General features: G+C 41.0%; 1 protein-coding gene across 1 annotated transcript in view; it reads right to left on the reverse strand.

Moving 5' to 3' along the window:
• MMP16 (matrix metallopeptidase 16) overlaps nt 1–19,788 on the reverse strand; it is a 184,606-nt gene that overhangs the window by 86,807 nt on the left and 78,011 nt on the right. The window contains exon 3 of the mRNA XM_081952437.1: nt 13,267–13,389. Coding sequence (XP_081808563.1) covers nt 13,267–13,389 — 123 coding nt within the window. The remainder of the gene's footprint in view (nt 1–13,266; nt 13,390–19,788) is intronic.

Consider the following 19,788-nt stretch of genomic DNA (forward strand, 5'->3'; position numbering starts at 1 on the left):
CCATATCCAAAAAACCAAACCGAATTTAAAAAACAAAACAATACATTTAAAATAAGTTAAAATTAACAGGCCAGGCCGGCTTGCTGGAAAAACCAACTTTTTAGGGCGCATTGGAAGGACCGGAGGTCAGGTGATTATGCGAAGCTCCGGGGGCAGCTCATTCCAGAGTTGATAACTGGGTGGAGCCTGGTGACCAAGGAGTGGCTAAAAGAGCTTATCTGACTCAGTCCAATCAAGAGTGGACAAGGTCAACCCATCCTGGATATTCCTCCCCTCACTATGGAGAATAGCCATATTTCAGGTACCCATTCACAACAGCCTCTCTTGCTACTGAAGCCCTTAAACCCACTGATGTTCTCCATGAAAGGTCAGAGATTATATCAGTGACAGAGATTAAAATATGTTGCTACGTGATAGCTAATTGGGAGCTGATTCTTTTGAAGAAGTAATGGGAACATTCAGTGCAGTTTTCAGAAGTGAAATTGAGCTAAAAGTACAGTCTGTCTTTCAGTAATGAGGTAATATGGGCTTTCTTCAGAAAACCAACCAACAGGATTTAAGACATTAGGGTTATTTGGAAACTTTGCTTCAATGAATTGCTGTCCAGGCAAAGACTAACTCTTCCCTGTAATCTTGAAAAAATTACTGCCAATCAGTGTTAATAGTATTGGGCTACCAGACGTATGATGGGTCTGCTTTTTTCAGATCAACTCAGTGTTGATCTATTTAGGAATACTAATTTACCAACTGGCTTACCACCCAAGCTTGATGTTGTTGATTGAGAGAGAGTGAGACTGGCCCAAAGCCCTCAATCACCATTCATGGCTTAGGTGGAACTAGACCTTGCAATCTCCTGATTTCTAATCTGGTGCCTAATTTCTTTACCCACCCATTTCCACACACAACTATCTGATCTAAAGGCCATGACATAAATTCAAATGACTCTTTGCTGTCTATACTGACTTTTGGAAGGGTCCCAAAGACCTGGATTTTTGTTCAGACCTTTGGCAAAGACAACTGACATCCTTTTCTTCTTTTCTTTTTTTTGTCCCCCAGTTTTCTTTATTAATGTTGCTCTTTTATCTTGTGTTGTTCTTGCATTTTGTATTATTCTAGGTTTTTATTTTTTATTTTTTTAAAAAAAGCTAATAATTGTTAACTGGGAGTAATTGGGAGTCAGGCAGCATTTAATAAATTTAATAAATGATAATAACCCAGCTCCTTGGGAAGGACTTGATAAGTGGATAAAACCTCCAAATCCAGTTTGATGACAGTGCAACAAAGCACAATAAGAATACAGCAAAAGAAGAAGAAGAAAGAACTAAAGAAGATAACAAAATACAAAGACCTGGAAATCGAAGTATAACAACTGTGGCAAAAGAAAGCAAAGATAGTACCAATAGTGGTAGGTATCTTAGGTGCAATATGTCTATGGAGATTCTCAGTCATCCAAGTCATAGTTGAACAGTAGAACAAACCCATCAGGACAAGATTCAGCAGTCCATCTGCATTTAAAAGACAAAGGCCACTCTTTTGTGCAGAGAGGAACGCTAGTTTCAAAGAGAGATCAAAGAAGCCATCTATGTCAAAACTGAACAGCCCTCTCTCAGCAAAGAAAGTTATTTACAACATACTCCTTTCAGCAGTTCCAAGAAGGCTCCACACCAGTGGTGGGTTCCGGACCCCGTCACAACCGGTATACTGCGTCCTAGTCGGGCATGTGCATTGCGCACTCATGTGCACGCCACAACCCTGCAACACCCAGCTGCTTGGCGGAGGTTATGCAGGCGCCGCACACTGTGCGCACATGCATAATTGGCCTGGTTGCTTCAAAAACAGCTATGGAACGTGGGTGGGCCAAACAAGCCACCGTACCAGTACGGTGGCTGCTGCTTCCGGCTACTACCAGTACAGCCATACTGGGCCATACCATCCAGAACGCACCACTGCTCCACACCCATTTTCACTACTCAGGTGAGTCTGATGACACAGATAAATCCCTAGGAGGCATCAAGGACTCTCTAAAAGAATGCAAATGATCAGCTATCTGCAAAGAGTATAAATCCTTCCATTCCCCACCATCCAGTCAGAGATGAAGGAAGTTCACATGTGTCTTGAAAAAGCACCTTTGGGACTTGGATGCAATACAAAAACAACTGGAGAAGAACCTGAACACATCGGCATTGACAAAATCACCATCAGTCAATTGTGAAACACAGCTGAAACACGTAGCATTGTGTGATGATCACTACATCATCATCAAACAATAACATCTGCCTATCCAAGGTTCAACAGGTGGATAAAAATTCTAAATCCCAATCAAAATATCTGACTGACTGTGTCACCAACTATACTAATTGATTGTTCTAAAATTAAGAACCAAGTTACTTACTGAGTAGCTGAAAGGCAATATATGTAAATACCAGTTAGGAAGATAGCAGTATTAATAAAGTTAAACTGGCAGAAAGAAATGATTCCAAAAACATACACTTGGTGATATTTATTTTTATATTTAAAAACTTAAAACTATATCCTTGAAAAGACATTTTATAATCAGAAAAGGGGAAGGGGAGGTGACATTTTGATAGATGAACTAATGCAACAGAACAAATTTAAGCATATATACAATTTTGTATGATGGATGAGTCTTCCTTGTTGATGACAGGTGCAAGGAAAGCTGAATTGGTGCAATAAACAGGTAAATTGTTAAGTAGCCCCTTTCTGTCTGTGATGCCCTTTTGTCTGAAATGGAGCTGTTCATGGACATCCTCAGTCATCTATTTAATCTGTTGGAAGAAATAGGAGCTTGTGACAACAAGCACCATTTTCAATTTGCTAAGAGCTTTAAGTACTTGAACCTTTTATAGCCAGGATACAGTAAGATTTCTGTCATGGCAGACACATGTTGTTATTACACAGGTTGTACAAACAGCAAGTAACATTCCATAAAGCTATTCATTATTGATATGAGTTACTGACTATATATGATATCTCCAGTGGTAGGTTTCAAAATGTTTTAGAACCTCTTCTGTAGGTGTGGCCTGCTTTGGGGGAGTGGCCTACCAGCCATGTGACTGGGTGGGAGTGGCTTGGCAGTCATATGACTGGGTGGGTGTGGCCAACTTGTAAAATGTGGTGAAACTCACTTAATTATGCTCTTGCTTAGCAACCAAAACGTTGGCTCAGAAACTCTGGCATTTGAAGCACGCAAGTCTTAAAGCTGTCAAGTTACAAGACCCTTGCATCCCTAATCCTTTAAAAAAATCCCAGGGGTGTTCAAACTTGACAGCTTTAAGACTTTAAGGTTTAGATAGGACTCTTAGAGGCGGGTGGGGCGATTGGTGAGCCAGCCAATCAGTGAGCAGCGGGCGGGGAAGCGTGGTGTGGACGGGCAGGGGGAGAGAGCTGGAACCGGTTCTAAATGGCACATTTGTGGAAGCTGGAACCGGTTCCAAATGGTACATTTGTGGAAGCTCTTCTATAGAAGAAGTTAGAACTGGCAGGAACCCACCCCTGGATCTCTCCCACACACACAAAAAAAGCATACAAGTACACAACTGTCTGCCTTACCAACCATTCCAAACCATCACATACAACAGGGGTTCCCAACCCAGGTCCATGGATCAGCACTGGTCATGGCATGCCAGGAACTGGGCTGCACAAACAAGGAAAGTTCCATCTGTGGAATGCGGGCAGCACACAAAACCATGCCCCCTCCATCCATAGAAAAACCTTTATCCATAGAACCGCATCTGGTGTGCAAAAGGCGCCATTGACATACACCATAAAAATGATATGTGGCATCCATCCATCTCCTGCCTTTTCCAGCACAACACTATCTCACTTACCTATGTATACATTATGTATATTCTTATGTTCTTAATCCATAAGAATATTAATATTGAATAAATTGACATATACAAAAGCTATGGTCAAAGCTTAATAGCCTACATACATTAGGACCTTGAATATTCATAAGGTAAAGGTAAAAGTTCTCCTCACACATATGTGCTAGTCATTCTTGACTCTAAGGGGAGGTGCTCATCTCCGTTTCAAAGCCAAAGAGCAAGCACTGTCCGAAGATGTCTCCGTGGTCATGTGACTGGCATGACTAAATAGGTGGGAAGGAACACTTCCCTCCAAAGGTGGTTCCTATTTTTCTACTTGCATTTTTATGTGCTTTCAAACTGCTAGGTTTGCAGAAGCTGGGACAAGTAACAGGAGCTCACTCTGTTACGTGATACTAGAGATTCGAACCGCCGAACTGCTGACCTTTCTGATTGACAAGCTCAGCATCTTAGCCACTGAGCCACCGCATCCATCCTTGGATATTCATACTGTAATATAAATCAACATGGATCATTTTATAATATTTTTAAATTGAATTAAATTTCCTTTCTACATTCCATCTTAAAAACTGGTTAGCAATAGTATTATTCTTTACAGTCCCTCCCAACTTTTTTTTTTACTCATTTATTTTACTATCATTACACAGTGTATCTGGATGTTTTGGGGGGATGGTATTGTTTCTCATTTCATTCATGAACAAATGAATGATCTTTGACATTTATTCAACTTATTTCAAGTTGCAATCCTCTATATGCCATATTTGTTACTAGAGGAGCCATACGTATTGAATAATAATATATTATTCATAAAATGTACCATATCATATGGAAGAGTAGATTAGATAAGAATACTTATTAGTATCCACACTATTTACACCATTTTTATAGCAGCAATTAATTTTTATTCATTTACCCAGCATCTGATCAGCTCAACTAAAGCCCAACATGATCATGTATTCTATACTACTTATACCATACTATCATGTACAACCTAGAAACTACCTTGCAAACTGACATACTGTACAATTAATCATATCAATTTATTATCTGGCAGAATAGTATAGATCTGCTGATAACACAAAGATCTAAAACAAATGGAGAGGCCTCTAACAGCTTATCTCAAAAAGAGGCAATTGACATGAAAATGGATTTCACAGAAGGCAAGTGATACTGGGAACAAATATCTTTCAAGGAATATAAATATCAAAATAATAATGGAAATGTTTCTGAAGCAGAAGACAGTACAAATAAGAAACTTGTAAGACAGAAAATAACATATTACTTAAAATTACCTGGTAGCAAAATATTAGCATAACACATGAATTTGAATGCACTTTTTTTACTGAATGTCTATCTTAGTGGTGTAATTGCTTACAGTAATTGGTGATTACTGAAAATAATTGGTCAGAAATAGGCCAACTATTTCAAACATAATATATATTTATATATTAAGTATATAATTACAGTATATTATCAAATTATTCTATTATTAGAAAAAATACATAAGCAAAAAATTATATATTATTCTTGACAAACTCATCACTGATGAGATGGGCATGACATAAATTTAGTAAATAAATAAATATTTAAAGGTAAATTTCAAAATTAAAATTGAAGATTTTTCCAAGAACTCATTTATTTATTAGCAAGCAATATTTGTAATGCCTTGGCTTAAAATGTGTATGAAATTAGACCACAGGGGTAAAGAAAAATGAAATATTTTCTAAACTGCCTTTAATTAATGTATTGTTCCTTGGATGATACTAAGGCCATTAAGATGACTGACTACTAAACAGATTAGAACAATAAATAGGAAAGGTTAGCGAAGGTATTTGAAGGATATCAAGAGATTAACATGTTCAGTTTGTTCCTAAAAGACTGAAATTTCTGGATGGGATACCAATAACCTTATAAAGATATGGCAGCAACTTGCTTTCAGGAATTGTGGTGGTTCCATAAATAGATAAATCATCCAGACTGAATATAAAGGACATTGAAGCCTTTGCCTTGAAGTCCTTTCTCACCCAAAAGTAAAAAGTATATGGACCCGAGGATGTATATACAAGCACCCTGTTTATGAATGTATAGTTATTTATGTAGATCTTCTTTTCAGTTCAACACTAAAAACTAGAAGTGGGTAAGCAAATATATATTTAAATGAATCCATCTACAAATATCTACAATGGGAAATGATACTCTTATTAGCCGAGGTAGGCATCACATACTGTAACAACCAGCTCGCCCAGAACTGAAAATGTGAGCATGCAAGCGCCTTCCACAAATGCACGCGGCATTGTAAAAATAATGATTATATAGGATGGGATAGCACCAGGGTCGGAACTACCGGTTCGCCTGAACCGGTTCAAACCGGCAGCATCCCACCTCTGCCTGTTAGGTTGTCAGTATTGGGATGTTTATAACGGTGTTCAGTTCCTCATAATATCTCAGTATTCAAAACACAAAGATCTGCAGAGAAGCAGGAAATACAGCATCCGTTCCTCTTTAATTATCATTTGAATCATCAACTGCTAACTCTACTATTAACCTATATATTTGTAGACATTAAAAAAAAAAACCTACCATCAGGAAGATCTTTTTTTAGTTACTGCATCCATGTAGTGAACTTCACTCCCTTTTCCCCAATTTTAAGTAGAAATAACATTTTCAACGCTATTTAATTTCCCCTTTTAATGGTCAGCCTTGGTTCATATATAACTTACTCCTGTGCTCATGCATAACTTACTGCTAATACAGCAGCCACCAACTTTTGGGCACCAGGACTTGTTCTGTGGAGAGACGTTTTTCTGAGGACTGGAGGGGGGGTGCTGCCTGTATCCTATGGGCCTTTGCTTTTTTGTATGGCCAAGTTTCTGACATGCCACAGACCGGCCCCGGTCCATGGACCAGGGGTTGGGGACCCATGTGCTAATAGTTTCACCATACTTTCCTACTTGTTCATGCTTTGCCATGTATACCAGTAATTATTATTTTTTCTCCTTACAGATTATTCTGTTTTGTTTCTTTTTTCAGGTTTTATTTGGGAACTCAACTCTTCTTCTTTTTTGAGTGGGAGAGTATTTAAAGAGAAAAGTCTTGGGTCACAGAGATCCTTTCTCTATCTTCTTAATGTCTAGTCACAAGACAGCAAAGAAAAAACTATTGGCCATCTTCAGCCCACAGAATAGTTTTAAAAACCTAAAAACATATTTGAACATAGACTGGTACACTGAGCCCAATAGGGAAAGGTATTGTTTGTGCAACAGTCCATGCATGGATAAGATATATACATAAAAATCTTGTGATGAAGCTTTTACTTTCTTTTTGGAACAACTTATTGACATTAATGTCACGATCTATTATGGATTAAGTATCACCTAATGTGAATTATTAGGCCCAGTTTAATGTACTATTTATCAGCTAATTTGCTATTTCTCACAAATTAAATAAAATGTATTTCATTGCTTTCCAGAAATAATAAAATTGGTTCACAGTTTGATTTCTATTAAGCTATGTTGTCATTCCCTAAATATATCCTCCATATAGATTTCCTTGTTCCACAAAAATACTTTTAATAAACTTGTAAATATACTGGAAGAGATCAGATTTCTGTATTATGAAAAGAAAATGTATCCCTTCTCTACCTGTTCTGCATTGTTAGAACTGTTCTTTTAACATTAATCCTGGAGTGGGGATGAATAATTAGCAGCTATAAGCAGTCCCATAAAAGGCACAACCTCATCACTAATTTGTGATTATTGCTATGTTCCAAAAGGAAAGGTGACAATCAGGCACCCATGATATGCCCCAAATCTCCCCAAAGAATCCAGTAAAATAAAATAATAAAAACCAATATAAATTTCACAGCATTGAAAATGTCCCAAAATTTTCCAAGATCTCATGAGAAAATAATAATCCCTTGAGAAGCATTGGTGATCTTGTGTAAGGTCTCAGGAATCCAAGAATATACAATAACTGTGTAAATTGGAAAAGATTTCCAATTTTGATTCAAATTATGTTTCTTCCTAATGACCCAAAAGTGTTTTTTTTTTTTTCAAAAGACGACTGGACTTTGTTTTTCTGGAAGACTGAATCGTCTTCATTGAAGATTATTCTTGGATAAGAAGTGAAATGTCTTCCACGAAAAACAAAGTCCAGTGGTTTTTTGAAAAGCACCTTTGGGACAATCATGATTTAGATGACTGAGAATCTCTATAACATTCTACTTTATGAGCAGGAATCAGATATGCCCACTGCATGTTTAAGTCAGGGCTTTATTTGGACATGCTGATAATTTTGTCCTTGGGTTTTTCAACTAAAAAGACTTCCATTCACAACTTTTCAAACCTAATCTTACTGGCAAAAACAAGACAAAAAAAATGACTCCTTCACATTTTCTTTAATAATATACAGTTAATTTCTCTCATTCTATCCTAGTTATACGGGAAGGTCTAGAGCCGAGGGAGTTCACTGTTCCTCAGATATCCGGGTGTGAGTCCCTTGGTGTGAAATGGGGCCCAGGGAGGCAGTTGGGTTTGCTGATTGTATACTTGGCTCCTCGCTATACATCAGCGGCCCTGCCCGAGCTCCTCGAGCTGATCTCGGAGACGGCGGTTGAGATCCCCAGGCTTGTGGTTATGGGGGATTTCAACCTGCCGTCGACGGGAGCAGCGTCTGAGGTGGCTCGGGAGTTCATGGCTTCCATGACAGCCATGGGCCTGATCCAGTTAATTCAGGGCCCCACACACGAAGGTGGCCACACATTGGACCTTGTTTTTGTATCTGAGCAGTGGACGAGTGATCTGGGTATAGGGGACTTTGTTGTTACACCCCTGTCATGGGCAGATCACTCATGTCTCCGGCTGGACTTCCCTGGCGCTACCCCCCACCGCGAGGAGGCGGGACCAGATGGTCCAAGCTGGTACCGCCCCAAGCACCTGATGGAGCCGGATAGGTTCCAGACGGAGCTTGGGCCATTACCTGTAGCCCTGACCCGCGCTCAGTCAGAGGACCTAGCGGCCGCCTGGAATAGGGCGGCGGCTGGGGCCTTGGACCGGGTTGCGCCTTTGCGACCTCTCCTGCGGCAGCGACCCACCCGGGCTCCTTGGTATACCAAGGAGCTGAGGGTGATGAAGCGCCATAGGAGACGTCTAGAGAGCAGGTGGAGGTCCTCACACTCCGAATCTGATCGAACACAGGTAAGAGCCTACTTACGGACCTACCTTGTGGCAGCTTTTGATACCATCGGCCATGGTATCCTATTGCGCCGGTTGGAGGGGATGGGAGTCGGAGGCACCGTTTTGCAGTGGTTCGGCTCCTACCTCTCCGACCGGAAGCAATGTGTGTTGACAGGGGGGCAGAGATCGTCCCTGAGGCCACTCACTTGTGGGGTGCCACAGGGGTCGGTCCTCTCGCCTCTCCTGTTCAACGCATATGTGAAGCCGCTGGGTGAGATCATCCGTGGTTTTGGGGTTGAGTACCATCTTTACGCTGATGATACTCAGCTGTATATTTCAACCCCAAACCACCCCAACGAGGCTGTCGAAGTGATGTCCCGGTGTTTGGAAGCCGTCGGGGTCTGGATGGGGGACAACAGACTTAAACTCAACCCCTCCAAGACCGAGTGGCTGTGGTTACCGGCGCCTCGGTTCAGCCAGCTGACTCCATCGCTGGCCATAGGGGGCGAACAATTGTCCCCTGTGGAGCGGGCGCGCAATTTGGGCGTCCTCCTTGATGCCCGGCTGTCAATGGAGGACCATGTGGCAGCCGTGGCAAGGGGGGCGTTCCACCAGGTTCGCCTGGTGCGCCAATTGCGCCCCCTACTGGACCGGAGTGCCCTGCGCACGGTCACTCATGCGCTGGTGACGTCTCGCCTGGACTACTGCAATGCTCTCTACATGGGGCTTCCCTTGGGACGCATCCGGAGACTGCAGCTAGTTCAGAACGCAGCCGCGCGGGTTATTATGGGAAGTACACGTTACTCCCACGTAACACCTCTCCTGCGCGAGCTGCACTGGCTACCTGTGGCCTTTCGGGTGCGTTTCAAGGTATTGATCACCATCTTTAAAGCGCTCCATGGCAGTGGACCTAGTTACCTGCAGGATCGCATCCTACCACACACGTCCCTGCGACCTATCCGCTCACACAGAGAGGGGCTCCTCCTGGTGCCGTCTGCTAGTCAATGCCAGCGGGCGACACCTAGGAGTAGATCCTTCTCTGTGATGGGCCCAACCCTCTGGAATGACCTCCCCCCTGACATTCGAACTACCACCGACCTCCGTTCCTTCCGGCAAAAGTTAAAGACTCACCTATTTCAATCAGCTGGCCTGGCACTTTCTTAGTTTTACCTCCCGGGGATTTATTCATTTTAATTGGGTTTGGGGTTTTAAAAAGTTTTTAATATACTATATACTATATTTAATATTTATTATTCTATGTACAGTCTTGCAACCTCCTCCACCTACGTATTTAATTATTTAACTGTCTTGTATGTATTTTATAACGTATTTTAGTGACTGTACACCGCCCCGAGTCCCTTCCGGGAGAGGGGGCGGTCTATAAATATGAATAATAAATAAATAAATAAATTAAGGGCGGCCAAACGTAGACATTGCGCTGCTCTTATTGCATCCGCAGATAACCGCCCTGCCGCCCTGTTTAGGGTGACCCGCTCCCTCTTGTCACAGAGGACGCAGGGGGCACCCTTGCAGGGCAGAGCAGAGGAGTTTGGGGAATATCTGCAGGATAAAGTCGCTCAGATCCGGAGCGGATGGGCCCCCCTCAGTGGACCGGACGGGCCGCCAACAGCGAGTCTTGTGAGACCATCCTGGGAGGAGTTTGATTCTGTTGCCCCCAAGGATTTGGATAGGTTGCGTGGACGGCTGCGACCCACCACATGTTTAATGGACCCGTGTCCCTCCTGGTTGGTACTGGCATCTTGGGAGGTGACCCGAGGCTGGCTTCTGGGCCTGGTGAATGCCTCATTGGGTGAGGGATCCTTACCAACCGCCTTGAAGGAGGCGGTGGTGAGGCCCTTACTTAAGAGGCCTTCACTCGACCCAATGGAGCTAGCTAACTATCGTCCAGTCTCCAACCTTCCGTTTCTAGCGAAGGTTGTTGAGAATGTGGTGGCGCAGCAGTTTCCACGACACCTTGACGAATCCGAGTATCTAGACTCACGCCAGTCCGGCTTCCGACCCGGGCACAGCACAGAGACAGCCTTGGTCGCGTTGGTTGATGATCTCTGGAGGGCCAGAGATAGAGGTTGTTCCTCTATCCTGGTCCTATTAGACCTCTCGGCGGCTTTTGATACCATCGACCATGGTATCCTATTGCGCCGGTTGGAGGGGATAGGAGTTGGAGGTACCGTTTTGCGGTGGTTCGGCTCCTACCTCTCCGACCGGAGGCAATGTGTGTTGACAGGGGGACAGAGGTCGACCCCGAGGCCACTCACTTGTGGAGTGCCACAGGGGTCGGTCCTCTCGCCTCTCCTGTTCAACACATATGTGAAGCCGCTGGGTGAGATCATCCGTGGTTTTGGGGTTGAGTATCACCTCTACGCTGATGATACTCAGCTGTATATTTCAACCCCAAACCACCCCAACGAGGCTGTCGAAGTGATGTCCCGGTGCTTGGAAGCCGTCGGGGTCTGGATGGGGGACAACAGACTTAAACTCAACCCCTCCAAGACCGAGTGGCTGTAGCTACCGGCACCTCGGTTCAGCCAGCTGATTCCATCGCTGGCCATAGGGGGCGAACAATTGCCCCCTGTGGAACGGGCGCGCAATTTGGGCATCCTCCTTGATGCCCGGCTGTCAATGGATGACCATGTGGCAGCCGTGGCGAGGGGGGCGTTCCACCAGGTTCGCCTGGTGCGCCAATTGCGCCCCCTACTGGACCGGGATGCCCTACGCATGGTCACTCATGCGCTGGTGACGTCCCGCCTGGATTACTGCAACGCTCTCTACATGGGGCTGCCCTTGGGACGCGCCCGGAGACTGCAGTTAGTTCAGAACGCAGCCGCGCGGGCTGTGATGGGGAGTACGAGGTACTCCCACGTAACACCTCTCCTGCGCGAGCTGCACTGGCTACCTGTGGTTTTTCGGGTGCGTTTCAAGGTGCTGATTACCATCTTTAAAGCGCTCCATGGCACGGGACCTAGTTACTTGCGGGATCGCATCCTCCCACATACATCCCTGCGGCCAATTCGCTCACACAGGGAGGGACTTCTCCTGGTGCCGTCCACTAGGCAATGCCAACTGGCGACACCAAGGAGTAGGGCCTTCTCTGTGATGGGCCCAACCCTCTGGAATGACCTCCCCCCCCCAACATTAGAACCACTTCTGACCTCCGCTCCTTCCGGCAAAAATTGAAGACTCACCTGTTCCGATTAGCAGGCCTGGCATAATTACAATCTGTCCCTCCTGGCAAATGTATTATTATCTGGCTATCTTAGGGGTTTTTTAATTTGTTGTGTCTGTTTTAGGGATTTAAAACTTATATTTATATTAGCTTTGTACAGTTCTTTTAATTGCATTTTAACCTCCTCCAAACTGTACATATTTCACTTTTTAATTGTATTTTGTGATATTCTCTATGGACTGTACACCGCCTCGAGTCCCTTCTGGGAGAGGGGGCGGTCTAGAAGCACCAAATATAAATAAATAAATAAATAAATAAAGCTGCTAGCTACATATTGGTTTTTTTTCTCCTATACATTATAAAATGTATATCATCATACTGTTATTACTCATAAATTGAAATGAGTAGTTTTTGTTTCTTATTCCTTCCTGGTCAAATCCAATTTAACTAGATGGGATAGGCAGCACAGAAATCAACCAAATACATAGGGAGCAATTGATTTGAACTTGAAAACTTCCAAGTTACATTTGATATGTCAACCAATTCTCCACCTTTGTAGTAAGGTAAAGGTAAAGGTTCCCTCGCACATATATGCTAGTCATTCCCAACTCTAGGGAGCGGTGCTCATCTCTGTTTCAAAGCCGAAGAGTCAATGCTGTCTGAAGACATCTCTGGTCATGTGGCTGGTATGATGAAATGCTGAAGGCATATGGAATGCTGTTACCTTGCCACCAAAGGTGGTTCATATTTTTATACTTGCATTTTTTTAACATGCTTTCAAACTGCTAGGTTGACAGAAGCTGGGACAAGTAATGGGAGCTGACTCTGTTATGTGGCGCTAGAGATTCAAACCGCTGAACTGTTGACCTTTCTGATCGACAAGCTCAGCATCTTAGCCACTGAGCCACCCTTTGTAGTACAAGAACTTTTTCTCTTCAAAGCATTCAAATCCATATTTTTATACAAGAACCAATTTCTTGTCTTTCACTAAGCAGCAGAACTATATTTTTCAAAGTGTTAAGAAATTACAAATTAAAGGGTCACAGTTTTGCTTTCATACCTGTAAGTGATATATTTGTGTTGCCACTTCTGCCCTGTTAATGCATATCGCTTTCGACGAATGTTAAATCTGGAGTTGCCTCTCATCTGATCAGGAACTCCACAACGAGGCTTCTTCATCCAGCTTTAAATGAACAAAAAAAACCAACAACAAATCAGTACCATGTGATGACAATAAGTGTATAGTATCATTGGCACCCGTCGATGCATCTGATCGTATCACAGATGTGACACAACTATCATCTCTCTTCTTCAAAATGGTAAAACATTGCTTTTTACATTTCCAGTTTCTCAATCTTGACAACTTTAAAATGTGTGGACTTCAACTCCCAGATTTGAGAAACACTGAAATACAATATACAAGTGGTCCACCACTTCCAACTACAATTGAGCCCAACCTTTCTGTTGTTAAGCAAATCTTCATTGACTTTGCTTGTTGGAAATCAATTGGGGAGGTCACATGACCCAGGACAGTGGAGCTGTGATAAATATATGCCAATTGCCAATTGTATGAATTTTGATTACGTGACATTGGGGATGCTGTAATGGTTGTGTGTAAACTGATCATGAATCACTATTTTCAGTGCCGCTATAACTTTGAATAGTCACTAAACAAATGGTTATATTTGAGGACTGCCTCTAATTCCTGGTTAACATTATTAAACAGCAAACCCTCATAGAAATTCCAAATAAAGAAATAATATGGGGCAAACACGTTGGTAGATACAGCTGGTTTGACTGATGTTTGTTTAATTATTTGCTGGGGCTTATGCACTGTTGTAACCTAACAGGACATGCATTGCCAACTTGTTCACGCTGATTTTGTACCATTAACTGAAAATCTTATAGCAAAGTGAGTTTGTCGAACTAGTTTGTAAAAGAAAGAACTGGGTTCCCTGAATAAAGTTTCATTAGATTTTCCTTCAGTCTCAAAACTAATAGTTTGTGGGAGCAGGGGCAGGGTACAGCAACAGCATGAATGGCTTAAATTAGCAAGTGAAGCTTCTGGTAATTGAAATTGCTCATTGAAACAAAGGAAACTGTCTTTTTTTCTTATTCATTCAATCTAACGCAATGCTGGTTTTTTTTTACCGGCTTCCAAACAGGAATCTACATCTGCAAGCCATGCCCAGAGATAGCAAGACAATGAACCTGGCTTTTTGCATGCAAACCATGTGTTCTGTCTCTGAGCTATCACCCTTCGGTACCTCACATTATGAGATATAATGCAGATTGTAAGGATGAATTAAATTTATAGCCTCTTCCAATCTGCTGTTCTACCTTGGTACATCTCTACAACTGCTTCTGGGTAGCTTGCCATATTTCTCTCTCTCTCTCTCTCTCTCTCCCTCTCTCTCTCTCTCTCCCTCTCTCTCTCTCTCCCTCCCTCCCCCCCTCCTCCCTCCCTCCCTCCCTCCCTCCCTCTCTCTCTCTCTCTCTCTCTCTCTCTCTCTCCCACCCTTCCTTATGAATGCTAGCATGGAGTGCACACAATATTAATAGGGTTCTGGATACCTGCTCCCTGTATTATTATTATCCATGAGCCCTTGATATGATATGCATTGGCAACATCTGGAAAACAGAGGCTGGGAAATCCAATATATATTCGGTTCAGCACAAAAATTAAATTTGGAAGGAAAGCACGTAATTTGAAGCTCACAGACTCTGGGAGCATATTCAAAAGTGGACAATCTTATCAGTATCACTTGTGTACTGTTATTTTTCCTCATCAGTTTGAAATTTCAGTTTCACCTAATAAATAATGTTCATTATTGCCAGGCAATCGTTACTATTAAGATGTCCTGCTTTTCAATCTACCATTTCATTACATTATAAACATCATTATTACTGTATTTCTATAATAGTAGCTGATTACATCTATTTCCCAGTGTTGTATTAAAATCTGTGCCACTGAAATTAAAGTGGCTGGGTTACTCATATTTTGCTATGTTTATGGAGCTGTTCTCAACTTCCAGTGCTGGAACACTGCAATACAAAATAAAAATAAAGGAAATTTTATGTCTAACTTTGTGTGTTGGATAAAATTCATGCAGAACGAAGTCACAGAATTGATGTCTTACGATTCAAATATGGCAAAGTTTGTGCTTGACTGATTGTACTTTGTTTGGTGTTCCCTATTTTTCTAGCTTTTGCCACTCAACATGTTATGCTCATTTCTTCTGAAGATCAAAAATATTGTATTTATTTGTATCTTTTCCACTTTATACTAACTGTACTTAGGAATAAACAACTTAGTGGAATAAAGCATAATAACTGCAACATCCTCTTTTTTAAAAAAGGGGAAATACCCAAATGATAACCTTTGGCCACACAACAGCTCTATGTCAGGGATGGGTTCCGGAATCCGTTCCAACCAGTACGGTTGGAACGGGCCCGGTGTCATCCATAGGGATGCGTGCGGTGCTCGCATGCGTCTTACTGTTCAGTGATGCCTTTGTGACGCTCCAGCTGCTCAGCAGAGTGTTGCGCAGGCACTGTTTGCGCCGTGCGCATAAGAGCCAAAGACTTTAAAGATAGGTAAGGAGCGAGGGCAGGCAGGTGGGCCCTCCGGAGCACTGTACAGGAACGGTACCCAGTGCTCCGGGCAGGCTCTGGTACGCCCGTACCAGGGCATACCGCCTTCCACCCACCACTGCTCTATGTACATGAAAAATGACTGAAGGATCACATCATAGTAAAATGACTGTCAAGACACATACATGACATGAAGCATAACCCATAATCTTATGAAAAGAAAGTAACATTTATCTGAAATGGACATCTTGTGGTTTAATTAGAAAGACGTACAAGGCAATTGTTCTTCAAAGAAGTCAAACTAAGTGTTGTCTTAGTATATGGATAGTTTCTGACAACTGAATAAATTACAAGGACAGAATAGACAAAACACCTTTTAAAAAATCTGGTTTTGCTACACAAACAGGTTCTCTATTAAGGCTGTAGTTTAGTGCTAAATATGGCAGAAAAGATATGTTTTGGTGCAAGCCAAATGAGTGATTTAGATAGAAGTTCCACATATTATTTTTAATGGGACAAAAATATCTATATTTTATATAATTCCTAGGAAATTATAGGGTTACTATTATTAAATTCCTAGGGATATTACAACAATCACTTTTATTAATTTTGATTTAAAGTATGTATACTATGGCTTTAAATTTAACATACAATGAGTTCAAGACACCAAGGTTCCCCAAACTTTAAGCTCTGTTCCCCTCTAAAATCAATAGTCTCCTCCACATTGTACTCTCCATCCAGCACAGACCAGAGGAAGAGATTCGTTATCAAATAAAAAATGTCCCAAATCAATCCAATAATTTCCAAGTATTTGAGTATACTTAAAGAGGCTTCATAGGACAGTAGCCCCCATGCCATGAAATAGTCACTAAATATAATCAGCTGTGAACAGAAATCCTAACTATCATTTATTCTTGTCCAACAAAAGCTTTTAGCTCGATGTAGTGAAAGAGATAAAAAGTCTCTTGGAGTCACCACAAAAGAAACTGTAGGCTTACTGAGATAAGAGCAGGCTTCCAATTTAAAATGAATGCTTACTTACTCCCACCTACCCCCCCCCCAAAAAAAACACATTAATGTGTTTAGGAAACAAGATCTTTTCTTCCACAAACAATAGTTTGCACATTTCACAGTGATAGCTATGTCCAGCTTCAATCAAATTCAGGAACACAAATTATCTTTAAATTGCAATTTATCTTTAAAATATACAAAGTCCATAATTTTCCAGGCACTGATGGTTCAAAGTGAACAAATGTCAGAATAGCATGCAATTTCCATGCATTTAAACTACAGATACATAACACCAAGAAGCAGTTAAACACACTGTAGTTACCAAATAGAAAAGATGGATGTTCTCACCTTAAGGTGATATCACTACATCAAACGAAAGAGGCAAGGGATTTAAAAGAAGAGAGAACTATTATCCTATGTAAGATGTATTCTAAACACCAATATTAAACAATACTTTAACAATGTCACTACCCTGTTTTCCCAAAAATAAGACCTCCCCAGATAACAAGCCCAATCGAGCTTTTGAGTGCATGTGCTAAAATAAGCCCTCCCCCAAAAATAAGCCTTCCACAAAAATATTGCAACACAGCAGCAGCCATGAGGTGACCATGCTCAGTGCCTCACCTCAAAAATAATGACCTCCCCAAAAATAAGATCAAGTGCTTATTTCGAGGGTCAAAAGAAAATAAGACCCTGCATTATTTGGGAAAACACAGTAGAACATCTATTCCAAAGTGTTGGGGTATTTTTGTGTGTATGAGTTACTTATTTATTTAGTTACTTATTAACTTACTTACTTACTTTCCTATCTTACTAATATAGCAACTTTGGGTGGCTTTCAAAAATTAGAACTCATATAACTGGTGACTTAGTACATAGCTAAGAAAGAACTTATTTCAGTCACAATTAAAGATGATAGGCAGATTGAAACTATTCTCCTGGTGGTATAATTGTAAAAATCATTTTATAGCTATATAACATTGAACAAGAGTTCAATCAGAAAAATCAAACAGTGTTTATACAAAACAAATTTATAGGCAGGAAATAATTTTAATTCAGAAGCCGAGTGACATTTTTATTTTATTTATTTCAAAAAAATATATATGACCATCTATCTTATACATAATTGAGGAATCACAACATTCCATAAAACTATAGAAAAAAATCTACATTATCAATCTATCACACTTCCCTCCACAATATTCCAGTGACATATGCTGGCATCACTTCTAGCCTAACCCAGGGCTTGGATGAAGAGCTAAGTCTTCACAGCTTTCCAGAAAGCTAAGTGGGGACCTCAAATTCTCTGGAGGAAAAGCTATTCCAAAGAGGCTGCTATGGAGAGGACATAGAAGCAAAATCCTATACTTGAATGGGAATTGCAACGTATGATTAGAAACTATACTTTAGCATTGATATGATTTGTTGCATCTGTCCATCAACTGTCCAGACTTCCAAACTGAATTCCACTCCCAGGTTTTGGAATGTGAAAGATGCATCAAAAATCTTACTATGTAATTGCAGTATTCCATCACAGCACTGCGTACCCTATCTACTTTTTAAACAAATACATATAACATATCATAACTTTACACATCAGTTATTTGTTGTATAAAACACGACTGATTCAGACAGTCAAATTTACAATACAAAATGGCTATATTTATACTATACTAAAACTGAATAAGTGTTTAACAATCACGTTCTCCAAAGTGCCTTGATGAGAATATGGAAGAAGCACCGGCCCAATTGGGATTATAAAATACCGCTTTGGCTGGATCTTGCAGACACCATGGGGATTATGTATACTAAGTCACTCGGGGGTTGTTTATATAAAGATGTGCTTATTGCTGATGGGGACGAATGGAAGTTAAAAACTTTGGAACACCTGTTGGAAGAAGGAATTACTTTAAATTGGTTACATTACATACAGCTGCAGAAGAGATGGGAAGAAGATCGTAGGGTCGGTTTTATGGATAAAGAAGTGGAACTGATTAAGCAGATAAAAGAGACTGGCCCAAAACAAGTTAAAAGAATATATAATGTATTGTTAGAAAGAGACTCAGAAAGTGAATTGGTTAAGGATTGTATGATTAAATGGGCTCAGAATTTTGGTTAAGTGGTTATGTTGGAAACGTGGGAAAAATATGGGTTCAGAATGTTAAATTTACAGTCACAGAATTTAAGGGAGAACTTTTATAAAATGTTTTACAGATGGTATTTAGATCCTAAAAAATTATCATGCATGTACCCAAATGTTCAACCAAAATGTTGGAGATGCGGGTGTCTAGATGCTACCTTTTTTCATGTATGGTGGACTTCCAACAAGGTTAAAGCTTTTTGGATAAAAATATGGTGGGTTATGCAGAATTTATTTAAGAAAAGAATACAATTCACTCCGCAAATGTTTTTATTGGGTATAGCTAAGGATTTCTCCAAAGGGGAAATAAAATTGGCTTTGCATATGGTCACAGCAGCTAGGTTGTTGATTGCGCAACATTGGAAAAAAGATTTTTTTACCGACAATTGATCAATGGATTCAGAAGGTGGCGGGGTTCGCCGAAATGGCAAAAATTTCAGCTTTCTTAAAAGCTCAGAAACAGGAGGATTATACACAGGAATGGGTAAAATGGATTGATTATATAGAGAATAAATATCAGACTAGGAATTATTATGTAGCCTTTAGGTAAGAATGTTTAGATTGATAGATGATCAGAGTAAATAATATATGGGATGTTTGGAATTGTTAGAGTGGTATACAGCGGAAGTCAGGGGGGTGGGTTTGTGTGGGAGGTGGGGGAGGGTTAGGGTGGAGGGCGTGGGAATTATATTTGTATGAATAAATTAGAAGATGGGATTAATGAAACAATGTTATTTTAGGAGAAATTTATATTAAGAGTTATATATGTTAAATTAGCTTAGAAGATGGGATTAATGTGCTATTATTAATCTAAGAGAAATTTATATTGTGTTTGTT

The sequence above is a fragment of the Natrix helvetica genome, assembly GCF_964273705.1.
Source record: "Natrix helvetica genome assembly, chromosome: 4".
NCBI lineage: Eukaryota > Metazoa > Chordata > Lepidosauria > Squamata > Natricidae > Natrix > Natrix helvetica.